Source organism: Corticium candelabrum, chromosome 12 (genome assembly GCF_963422355.1).
Source record: "Corticium candelabrum chromosome 12, ooCorCand1.1, whole genome shotgun sequence".
Taxonomy (NCBI): domain Eukaryota; kingdom Metazoa; phylum Porifera; class Homoscleromorpha; order Homosclerophorida; family Plakinidae; genus Corticium; species Corticium candelabrum.
This window is the reverse complement of record NC_085096.1, coordinates 6211717-6224216: the sequence shown is the minus strand read 5'-3', so window position 1 is coordinate 6224216 and position 12500 is coordinate 6211717. Positions and strand designations below refer to the sequence as shown.

General features: G+C 42.4%; 3 protein-coding genes across 4 annotated transcripts in view; 2 read left to right on the top strand and 1 right to left on the bottom strand.

The window, feature by feature from the left end:
• LOC134187940 (uncharacterized) overlaps positions 1–1752 on the bottom strand; it is a 2775-nt gene extending 1023 nt beyond the window's left edge. The window contains exon 1 of the mRNA XM_062656115.1: positions 1–1752. This exon is cut by the window's left edge and continues 1023 nt beyond it. Coding sequence (XP_062512099.1) covers positions 1–1662 — 1662 coding nt within the window. The 5' untranslated portion in view covers positions 1663–1752.
• The window catches only part of LOC134188135 (dixin-like), a 19677-nt gene extending 15636 nt beyond the window's left edge, over positions 1–4041 (top strand). The window contains exon 17 of the mRNA XM_062656333.1: positions 3822–4041. Within this exon, the coding sequence (XP_062512317.1) occupies positions 3822–3899 (78 nt within the window). The 3' untranslated portion in view covers positions 3900–4041. The remainder of the gene's footprint in view (positions 1–3821) is intronic.
• Positions 4042–4146: 105 nt separating this feature from the next.
• LOC134188397 (unconventional myosin-Va-like) overlaps positions 4147–12500 on the top strand; it is a 34392-nt gene continuing 26038 nt past the window's right edge. The window contains exons 1-5 of one of the 2 annotated variants that reach the window (XM_062656575.1): positions 4147–4253; positions 6764–6868; positions 7541–7637; positions 10090–10146; positions 10216–10360. In XM_062656575.1, coding sequence (XP_062512559.1) covers positions 4227–4253; positions 6764–6868; positions 7541–7637; positions 10090–10146; positions 10216–10360 — 431 coding nt within the window. In that variant the 5' untranslated portion in view covers positions 4147–4226. Of the gene's footprint in view, positions 4254–6763; positions 6869–7540; positions 7638–10089; positions 10147–10215; positions 10361–12500 lie in introns of those variants that run through there. The other variant, XM_062656576.1, reaches the window with a different exon arrangement.

The following is a 12500-nucleotide window of genomic DNA, read 5'->3' as shown; positions in this document are numbered from 1 at the left end:
GAGGTTCGTAAGAACCTTCCCTAGAAAAGATGGAGAATAACTCGAAAAAGTGAGAAACCGTTTGGGAAGCTGTTGAAAGGTGTTAGACCATGCTGCAAGGAATGCTGCAGGTGAGATGTCTTCCAACATCGTTAAACCGAATCCTCCACTTTTTATTGATAGACAGCACTGTTTCCAATAAAGAGATGGATCAGCCATTATGCCTAGGATAGAACAAAAAGTGCGTTGTGTCAAATCATCATGTGCCCTTGCTCCTTCCGTCAACCAAGTATGTTGAACTGTCCTGCCCAAGTGGTTTAAACGGGTGGAATGACATTGCCTCAAGATCAACATAGCACTCTGAGGATCATTCAAACTTTGCAGTTTGTTGCACAGTTCAGCTCCAGAAAGTGCAGTAGATAAACAATAATTCTGCACGTAATCACAGTCTCCAATAGGACTGCCAAGTACAGTAATGCCTGAGGAAGTGAAAGGAATGTCATCTGGCCAGCTAGCTGGAATGACTCTGGAATAAGCCTGGCATTTGCTTGGACAGACAGACAAGCCAAGTTGAGTGAATGAACATTGTAGGTCTTTAAAAGCTCGCTGACACAGATCAGAAGGGCCACAAAGGAAGACATCGTCTAGGTAGGCCAAAATGACCACCATTGAATGACGGTCTTGAATTTCCACGAGCGTTTGGTGAATAGAACATGAGAAAAGGGCTGGTCCCAAGGGGTCTCCCTGATGTACTCCTTCCTGAGACTGGATCATAATGCTCTCTTCCTTCATTGAGTAGACTAGATGGCTATGCTTTCCGTACATAGAAGACACATGGCCATAAAAAGCGGGTAGACGAGACATAACTTCTGTCATTAGCTTCTGTCGGGATACTGAATTGAATGCGTTTTTAACATCAGTCTTCAACAGAACCCAGCTTGGATTTTCTTCCAGCAGTAACTGCAAGTGATGAACCACCAACTCGACACCACTGCGTGTGGCCACACCATGCTGGATTGGAGAGAAAATTTGAGAGAAAATTTCTTGATATTGACAGCACATTGACTTGGCAGTGATTCTCCTTATCACCTCGCCTATAGCTATAGGTCTGACATCGCCATTCTGCTTTGGTAAAGCAATCAGTCTTGATGCTGACAGGAGGGACGTCACCTGAGAAGGTAACTGACCCTTTGAAATAGCAGAGCACATAAAGAATAGCTGATCCCGTAGCTTAGAGTTGTGAACTAGAGGCTTCAGGTGCTCATAACGCCATCCAGATGGCCCACTTCCCGATCCCCTGGGTGCAGAACGAATTTGTTGCAACCACGTATTTTCATCCAGCACAAAAACCGATGTATTTGGTTCTGAAGAAAAGTCAAGCTCTTGAACTGAAACGGGATGCTTAGCTTTCAATTTCTCCACTGTAGTAGCACATTCTTCTGCCAATCCCTGACTGCAAAGAATTTTTGCTGCCCTGGATATTTCACCACACTTCACTAACCGGAGGGCTGCCTTGATTTGATGACCAACAGACTTTGACTTGGACGAATGACGAGGAAGGTTCAATTGAATCAGCTCGTCCCAATGAAAATTCAAAAACTTTCTGCAAGCAGACTTTAGCTCCGATGTGCACGCCCTGCCACCTCGCTTGGGGTTTCGTAAAATCATCCTCGGAAGAAGCATAAAGAGAAACCAACCCTTTAGGTCTTCAGGGCTAGCGGAGATTCTGCTTAGAGCAACAGCACAGCATTCTTGAAATAAAGTAAGAATAGAAGATGGTATTTTGGTGATGGTTGTTGCTGTATTAGCAGATAGAATATCAGAAATCGATATTTGCGACAGAAATGTCCAAGCGCGAGATTCTGCGTCTAAGATATCATCTCCGCAGTGCTCACCATTCAACTCGCGGCCGTCCTCGGAATGTCCGTGCCTCGAAAAATCAAGATGGCGCCCATCGTCAAACTGCGTTGATGGCTCAGATGAGGCAAGTGCAGATGACCCAGACGACGAATTCGTGCTCGAGTCAGGCTGCGAATCTTTCGAAGCAGACTTACAACTGCGACTGTGTCGATTAAGACGGATAAACCAGTGTTGGCAGTGAAGACACTGAACAAGATTGTGACACGTGATGAGCGATGCAGGAAACTCAAGTGGTTTGTGGCAGCGGCGAAAGTGCTCGAGCACTCGACTCAAATTACCACGAAGCTGACAGTCAGCGACAGGGCAATCCAGGATGTCAGACTCCATTTCACTTTCGACTGAACACTGCCGATCGATGTCACTTAGTAGGTAGGTAGAGGTCAAAAACGATAAATCGAACGCCTATGAACTCCAGACAATGTCGAAAACACAATAGAGTCGAATTCACCTCAGATGACCCGAACACTTGCCTGTCGCCATCGTACATCCGGGATAGATCCACGGATAGATAGATAGACGGATAGATAGATAGACGGATAGATAGATAGACGGATAGATAGATAGACGGATAGATAGATAGACGGATAGATAGATAGACGGATAGATAGATAGACGGATAGATAGATAGACGGATAGACGGATAGACGGATAGACGGATAGACGGATAGACGGATAGACGGATAGATAGATAGACGGATAGATAGATAGACGGATAGATTTTATTAAATAGTTTCTTTCTCTAGCACAAAAGACTAATGAAAACTGCTGTCTATTCTAATACGGATAGATAGATAGACGGATAGATAGATAGACGGATAGATAAACAGAGACAGATGGAGATGGGTGGACAGACAGACAGACAGATACGCAAACACACATACAGACAGAAAGACACAAATGAATGGACAGACAAATGGAGGAAAGACAAGCAGACAGGCAGATGGATAGACAGATAGAGACAGACAGTCTTGCCTCTTGTTGTAGTTTGCAAGTTTTATGTTATTTTACAGTGATGAATTTTAGGGCCGTGCTTTGCAGTGGTGTATCATAGTTTCATGTTTGAAAATAATGTGCTGACAGGCAGACAGACAGAGACAGATGGATGGACAGACAGATATACAAACAGACAGACTGCTGGTGTTGGTCCTTTTGAGGACCAGATTATGCATTATATCTTTTAGGTTTATTTTCATGCAGCAAGTACTTTATTGTAATCATTGAACATTATTTTTAGCTTACTCGTGATGGTTATTGTAGCTATCATTGTTCACAATATGTGTATTAGACAGACAGACAGATGGATGGACGGACAAACAGAAAGACAGACAGACAGACAGACAGACAGACAGAGGCAGAGGGCGCGTTCGATTTGCAGTTCTAGAACTGAATATGAGGGCATGTCTGAAGTGTTGGAACTGGCAGAACCAGAACCGAGTCGAATGAAAAATCTGCTTTGTGAACCGGAACTGCTAACAGAAACAATGTCAATGCCTACTATGTCTTCATCAACTATCAATCCATCAACTACCTCAGTGACTTCAGCTACACTCAGTGCCTTTTGCATGTTGACCTTGTGATGGACGCCAGTCTTTCTCAAATGGAGCAATAGAGCACACGAAACTATCAGTATTGCTATTTGCAAATAGTGTGCCATAACTTTTCTCGAACTTTGAAGAAAAGAGACGTGTCAATCGTAACCTCAAATAGCGCGCTGCAGTCCTAGCAGTTGCAGCTCCTTGGACGGAACAGTTCCAGAACTATATCAAACGTGAGTTCTAGCAGTTTCGGAACTGCAAAACGAACTTGCCCATAGGCAGACGGACAGACAGATAGTCAGACAAATGGACTGACTATAATGAGAGGAGATGGGTAAATATATTTGAGCAGTACTGATTGTACAATTGGCGTTCGTCTCTGTTTAGTTGTCTCACGAAGATGACATCATCCCTGGATGGGAAGGCCGAGTTGTCGTGTGGGTCGAAGAAGACACCTACGTCTAACAAATTTTGCAATCACAACGTACACAGTAGACAGAAACTATGTCTATATATCTATACAGCTTCTAATAGTTATTTTGATGTCAAACTTGTACACAACGTGGATTACGATGATTTGTCATATAAAGAAGTTTTATTATTTATACAACAATCAGAGCTGCTGACGCGCGTTCTCGCCGGTCGGGACTTCGAAGACGCCGCATCACGTGGCGTGCTCATCTCAGAGCATGCGCATTTCCGGGTTGAATCATTTGACACAGTACAAGCGGTGGCCGGACGTCTCCGCCTTCACTCTGGCCTGCTCATCAACACGTGTCGTTCGTTGGGAGAATGTCGACCGCCGAACTCTATTGCAAAGTGAGACGGTGTGATTAATTCAGGAGAGGGGAGTGTCTTCGCGTGATGGCCGTGCGTACTACGTCGCGAAAACGAGATTGTAACGTAACGTGTCGCGATAGAGCGTATATGCGATCGTTTCTGTGTCGTCTCGGTAATTTTTTTCGCCGGATGTGTGAGACATGAGTGGTTGCTATGCTCTCTATTTTGACTGGATTTGGTCAATTGAGTCACACGTTCGCGTAGAAGTTCTTGGTATTACACTTATTAGCGGAGTATACAAAGAGAGAGGAGATAATATTGACACGTGACTTTAGAGAATGTGATATGATGTCACATTTGGGCTTGGCTAGAGACTCAGTGAGAGCACAAGTCAGAGATGGTGCCACAGAGTTTGGTCTAGGGCACCCAGCTAGCAAAGATTTGGCACCAATGCTTGCAGCCACTCAAGCAAATTACTGAAGAGTGGTGATTTTGTGAACACAGGCAATGTCAATCACGTGTCTGTGTGCCTGCCTACCTGGCTGCATGTATGTATGTATGTATGTATGTATGTATGTATGTATGTATGTATGTATGTATGTATGTATACCCTACTCGCCTGATTATTACCCCATTGACTAGCATTAACTTCAAAGGAAAAATTGGGATGGGACATTACTTGATAGACTGACACCTACAGGTGTTAATTGACAGAATTGATTAATCAATTAATTCAAGCCTAATGACACCACCTGTCAATGCTAAATTGGTTGGCAATTTTTGACACCATGAAGACATTATGGTTATGACATTCCACAACCCTAATCTTCTGTCTAAGGCATAGGCAAGTGAAGATTCAAGAATAATGGTATTAGCATTCCTACAGGCAGGGCAACCCTAGCAAGCAGTCACTGTGCAAAGTGCCAATTAGCACTAATTAGAGAGCAGAGGTGTGAACATCTTAGTGCCTAGGACAAAAGTAGGGATGAGAGCTTACTTGAACCGTGGGAGAGTACGGTATGTATAAATGTATGTAACAATATGTACGTATGTGTGTATGTACAGTACTATGTAGGTAGGTAGGTAGTCTCTACAGCAGTCTCCTGCATGTGTGTCTATGTGGGCGTGTCATTTCCATTGGGGTGGGTGTTTGACAAAGCACATAATTTGTAGATGTTTGTGTTTCTAGGGCATAAGTTTGTAAAGCGCGCACACACACACACACACACACACACACACACACACACACACACACACACACACACACACACGACTTAAACAAGTAGGCGTGGGTGTTTGACAAAGTACATAATTTGTAGTTGTTTGTGTTTCCAGGGCATAAGTTTGTAAACCTGTCTGGCCTAACGTGCGTTAGTAGGGCGTGGTTAATGACGGACATTGCACTAGCAGAAATGTGACAAGGGCTCCCCGAAGGAGTACCAAACAGTATCGATTATATTGAGACAACTGTGTCATTTCAACTAGCAAATCCTATCGTGTCTCAAGCCAAACTTTTCGATACCAACTTCTGAATGCACTCGGGTAGCCTCAAACTTCAGATTACCAGTTGTGAAAACTGCACACTGGTTGCGAAGATAATGTGGGCAGCTAGTTGTCTGTATTGAAGTCACCTTTTGAAAACCGGATGGGTGATCAGAGTGGAGTATAAGGCAAAGTTTATGGTCAGACATCGTGCTCTAGCAAAAGAGGTTGACCTGATATTTTAAATTTTGGGCATTCACTTTTCTTATATGATTTCTGTATTTATTTGCTATTAAAACCAACATAAAATTTAGCTTCTTTGCTGTTGTTTAGGTGCATGGTTGTCGTGGTGCTACAATTCATTATGACTAAAATTTTATTGAATTTAGTTAATGCATGGCCTGTAAAGTAATGACATGAACTGATCAAAAGATGGAGCAAGCTAATCAAGAGCATGTTGTTCAACAAACAACGTAGTTACCGGCACGTGACCCTCCGACCTTTTGTCCTATTCAGCTGCAGCTAGTGCAATAGATGGTGCTTGGGGCAATGGATATGATATTGCTCTAAAACGTCATGTTGCACTCACACATCTGGAGGTCATCAACTCTAGATCTTGCCTGTGTCTGTCAGTTGTCTGGACTTTTGGGTTGCTCATTGATTCCCTACCCGTAGTACCATCCATGCAATAACTATTACACCTTTACCAGTCATGTAGGTATGTCCGATCAAAGCAAAATTGTGGTCGGTCATGAACACCAGTTGTTTGATCAATGACCGATGACCCACCTTTATATTCCACTCTGGGACTCATGGTCCAACTGGCCCGACTGAGAGCGAAGGACTGTTGACTGTATGCTATTGTATTTGTCTATGCATGTGTGTATGTCTGTATACTGTATGTGTTGGAAATTAGGAGTAAGTATTATGGACAGTATGGTGATTGGGTAACTGAAATATTGGTACATGTACTTCATTGTTGCGAGACGGCTAAACATTCTGGAATTCGTGGTGTACATAGCATGTCGTTCATTTAATGTTTACAATTTGTTTGCGTCGTTGTAAAGGGAGCACGAGTCTGGATTCGAGATGAGGAAACGGTGTGGAAAGGAGCGGTTGTATGTCAGGGGTGGGATGATAGGAAGTTGTCTGTAGAGGATGAAACTGGGAAGGTGAGCACAAATACTGACAGTAACTTGATTGTTTTACTTATCTTTTGGTTCATCTGTGATGTATTGCGTATTTGTCTGTCTGATGTCTGTCTGTTTGTTTATTGTTGTTTGTTGGTTGGTTGGTTTGTGTGTCTCTGTCTGTCTGGTTGTTTATTGTTGTTTGTTTGATTGGTTGTATGCTTGTTTGTTTGTTCGTGTCTGTCTATTTGTCTGTCTGTTTGTCTGTTTGTTTGTTTTTCTGTTTGTTTGTTTTTTTCTGTTTGTCTGTTTGTTTGTTTGTTGTCTGTCTGCTTGTTTATTTGTTGTTTTTGTTTGTTTGATTATCTGTGTATTTGTTAATTTGTTGTTTATTTGTTGGTTTGTCTGTTTGTCTTTTTGTTTGTCTGTCTGTCTGTTTGTTTGTTTATTTTTTGTCTGTTTGTTTGTTTATCCTTTTGTTTTTGTTTGTTGGTTTGTCTGTTTGTCTTTTTGTTTGTCTGTTTGTCTTTTTGTTTGTCTGTCTGTTTGTTTGTTTGTTTATTTCTTGTCTGTTTATCCTTTTGTTTTTGTTTGTTGGTTTGTCTGTTTGTCTGTCTGTTTGTTTTTTGTTTGTTTGTCTATCTGTTTGTTGGTTTGTTTTGCGAGAAATAGATAAATGATTGCTTTAACAATAATATTTCTGCTTCTACATAGGAGTACATCCTTACTGACCTGCCACATTTACGTAACCCAGACATTCTGGTTGGAGAGAATGACTTGACAACTCTAAGCTATCTTCATGAACCGGCAGGTAACATGGACTGACAAAGTGTTAGGCAATGATCAAGCATTTCTCAATATTGCGTTTAATTGCCGTGTTCATCCAAATACAAGCCCCACTGAAATTCAAGCCTTGGGGCTTCAATTCAAACTCTCGCGCAACTTATACTGGCTTTACACTAGACGATTTGACTCGAGCCAAACTGGCCCATGCTAAATTAGTCCGAGCTAAACCATAGGGCCAGGCTTGAGCTAAACATAACCACGTGTTACATATTTTTGTGTTACTGGGCAACAATACATATACAGTAGTATGCATACATTTCCCTCTGCCTATTTCCGTATTTCTCGTCGCAACCTTGAAGACTTTGATGAACATGTCAAAGAATCTTTTAGAAAGTTTTTACACCGGATCAGCAAAATATAGATTAGAAGTAAAAACAGTGACTTCTTCTTCATGAGCTTGTGCAAAGCATGCAAAGCACACCACCACACCCAGTTAGCCTGGATAGTCTAAACACGCCACCAATCATGCTAAATTAGCATGGGCCAGACTCAAGCCAAATTTGAGTCAAATCGTGTAGTTTAAAGCCCTTATTAGTCTGAGTGTTGTAAATTGGCTCGAGCCTGTTGGTCCCAAGCTAACTTAACCCCATGTAAACAGTGTTGGCTTGAGCATGTGCTAAATTATCCTGAGCTAAACCATAGGGCCATCCATGGTTGAGCTAAGCCCAGGGTTGTCCCCAGCATACAAAGGCAAGCCGCTTCACCATGCTTTGCTGCATGAGTAGGCAGTGATTAGCTATGAAGACAAGGATTTGTATTTGTACTTTGAAAAGTGGGAAGGCTAACAAACAGTTACTGGGATGCTTGGTTTGAAGATTAGGACCAATTAAGACCAATTAGGACAAAGACTGCCATATGATAAGAACTTAATTGTAATACAGGTACTCAAAGATCAACATGCAGTGGTTGTCAGCACCCGCCCACTATATGTCATCTGATGGTAACATGCAAAAGAGTTTTGTAGATTCTGGCCCTTAATCCTGTTCTATGTACTAGGTTCTCAGCTTCTTGAGGTCTGGAAATTTTCCACAGGCTGTGAGGCTTAATATAGCTATCATGTGGTCAAGCACAGTGAATTTAGACAGAGAGAAACTTTCTCTAAAGTAAACCATTGTGTTCCTTTTTGGCTTGAACATTCCATGACAACAGTTTGTGGCATGTCAGTGTAAGCAAACTTGCATCAAAGCTTTTTTAGTGGGGGCGGCACCCGTAAAAATTGAAATGGTTGTGGCCAAAAAGTTGTGTTGGCGTGGTCATAACAATTCCCTGCGGAGCCTTACAAAAATCTTGGGGACAGTAAGCCTAATCACTTGTTACATATTTTTGTGTTACTGGGCACCAATACACAGCATAGTTCCCACTGGTTATTCCTGGATTATTGTCGTAGTACAAGTATGCAAATTCGCACGAAACTTCATGGTGGAAACTTGACTGATATGGAGGTAAGAGTTTTGATCGACATTATTGTCTTCGTGCTCTTGCGTAAATCATACGAGATGCATCACCATGCCCAGTTAGCTCAGATAGTGTAAACATGCTACCAATCATGCCAAATTAGCATGTGCCAGGCTCGAGCAACCAAATTTGGCTTAAAGGTGCAGAGTCACGGTCGGACATGCGCACTTGAGTTGATCTTAAGTGAGGTAGGTTTTGAGTCGTACTTATTGTACGTAACATATGTTCAAGTGTCCTGGCAAGAAAATCAGTTTTGATCGCCAGTAAGCCCTTCAAATGCTGTTCATATGTTGCGCATGCTCAACGGTCAATAGACGAAACTACTGCAAAACTGGCTAATTAGATGTCGATTGACGGGCATTGCAGCAGTGTAAGCTTTAAACAGTACAAAACTTTTGGTGCTCACTGAGAGCTGAGTGTGCTTGGTTACTCTGAGAGAGACGTGACTACGGCAGATGCAACGTACGGGAATGTAACATGTGCTTTCTGGTCACATGCAGAGCTTAAGGAACTGCGATCTGGCTTGAAGTGCGAGGGTACTTGTCGAATTTTACCGAAACTGCAGTGTAGCAACGTCAGTTTGAGGTTTTAGAAGAAAAACTACGAGAACTACATCTAAAAAGCCTAGAATTTAGGGACCAGAGTCACGGTCTAACGCAACCTCATACTGCAACATCTTGATCGTTCCAATTCACGTTATAGAGAGACTTCAGTCAGCGTTGCCTTCAGTGCGAATTAGAGCGTCTGGATCCTCGCGGTTACTGAGTGTTTGAAAAAGTGCACTCTGTTCAAAGGGATGCAGTGTGCATGTCCGACTGCGGCCCTTCACCTCTTAAGTCAAATCGTCTAGTGTAAACAGTATAACACAGCTTCTGTAATCATAGTGTGTTAATGGGTATAGGTATGGTAGCTTTAAGTGAAACTTAATGTCATTTGTGTTTCTACTAAAGCTTGTTTTTTAGTCTTGTATAATCTGGATGTTCGATTTATGCAGCAACAGGCAATATATACATACTGTGGTAAGACCAGGTCGATGTCTCTGTGCACAGTTGGGTTACATGTATTTATGATTACGAATTGTGTTTTAGGGATCGTTCTTGTAGCTGTGAATCCGTATCATTTGTTGCCGATTTATGGAGCTGATGTTATTGATGCGTATCGAGGCCAACAGATGGGACAGATGGATCCACACATCTTTGCTGTGGCTGAAGAAGCATTTAGGAAGATGGCCAGGTGAGTTGATATGGTTGGGTGATGGTGGTTGTTAGATCTCTATCTTTTTGTGTACTTCGAATGTTTGCTTTCTTACATTTGCTTGTTTGTTGTGTCTTGAAATGTGGTGTGTTAGGTTTGTAATGTGTCTCTTTGTTTGTGTATCTGTTTGTCTTTTTGTCTGTGTGTTTGTGTGTGTCTTTTTATCTGTCTGTCTATCTGTCTGTCTGTTTGTATGTCTGTATCTTTACTTGTCTGTCTGTCTATCTGTCTGTGTATTTGTCTGTCTGTCTGTCTGTCTGTCTGTCTGTCTGTCTGTCTGTCTGTCTGTCTGTCTGTCTGTCTGTCTGTTTATCTGTCTGTCTACATGTGTGTCTATTTGTCTGTCTGTCTGTCTGTTTATCTGTCTGTCTATTTGTCTGTCTGTCTGTCTGTATGTATGTATGTGTGTATGTCTTTGTCTGTCTGTCTCTCTGTCTGTCTAAAAGTAGTAAGATCTGTACATACTGTAAAACCGGTGTGACAAATTGTTGTACCTTTAAGTAGTCGCTGGGCAGCCATATGTCAAAGTTTTACTTGCCCATTCGCTACCCGATGCGTGAAATTCTAGGGTACAGTAATGCCGCACGTATACCAACAACTGATCGACCGACTATATCAGGGTTCTTGCTAGAGATTTTTGGGAGCGTGGCAGGCTGGGCGGGTCCATCAACGCATGCAGTCTGCTCTCTACAGTTCACAGTCCAAGTTGGACATGTGCACTTGAGCTGATCTCAAGTGAGGTATATTACGTTCAAGTGCCCTGACAAGATAAGCAACTTCGATAGCCAACAAGCCCTTTAGCTGTGTTCATAGGTTGCGCATGCGCAAGTTCCATGGACGACGCTACAGAAAGTCTGTATAGTCAGGCATTGATTGACGTGCATGGACTAGTCTAGAGTACATTCTAGGTGCTGCACTTCTCGGACAAGAGGTGTGCTTTCCATGTCATGGGAAAGGCATCCGGGACTTCTATCAATGGCAGTGCATCCGAGACTGCAATCAACACAAGTACACTTGGAGCGAGGCTATTATCGTGCTTTCTTTTGTAAAAGCCTGGATTTGTGGCTAATGTCACCTTTACTAAAGTAATATCGTATTATGTTTTAGTACTGTGGTATGGAATTCTCAAAGATTCCGTAGCTGTCAAACTTTGGACTCATATTTACAGTTTCTGAGCGTGGTGTACTCTTACTGGAGCGTGACACAGCGGCACGTTGCCACACTGTAGTTAGAACCCTGCATATGACGTGTGTTAGGGTTAGCTTGTTATCACTGGTAAAGCATGTGCTAAATTATGACAAGATCGGATGCCACCAATTATGTTAGTAGTCCTCTTCTCACTTTCTTCTATAATTACAGTCAAGCTGCATAGCTAACAGTGGAGGGTTTGCACTCTTTTAGTGCTTCTTCATTACTCTGGCTGCCATAAACTAAATCCATGATCTCATTGCAGCAACACAAAAAGAGAAAGACTGACAGACAGACAGACAGACAGACAGACAGATAGACACACAGACAGACAGAAAAGTACATTCATGTTATGATGACTATGACTCAGACTGTTGTATATATAATTACACTATGACTGTCGGCCGACATTTGTCCAAGTAGTCGACCCTGAAGCAATTTGCCACGTTGAAGAAGTCCAAACGTCATACTCACCTGATAACCAAGCGCTGTCTTGATGTCTGATAGCATTGCTATTCAAAAACAATGTGGCATAGGTCAATTATGCCGTATAATTTCAAACATTGTATGCGGACGACACGTGGGCACTGCATGCTCTGATGCCTGAAGACACTTGTGAATCTTAAAATATGATATGTCAATCACAGCTTCCATCTCGCATGCATACAAATGTCATGCTGGAAGGTTGAGTAATTGTCACTTGCAGCTTGTTGTCCCTGTGCAGCCCTAGTGTGCTGTTTTGTTGCTGGGTCATTGGCAAGCGAAGCGAGCCTAGCCTCTCTCTTGTCATGTCAATTGAGGTCGAGATATATTATAGTTATATATTTATATATACATACGTGCGTCAGCACTTGTCATATGGATTTACGGCAAAACGGAAAGACGGATTGACATAACAACGATGCCAGACAAACGAAATGGAAAGGAAAAG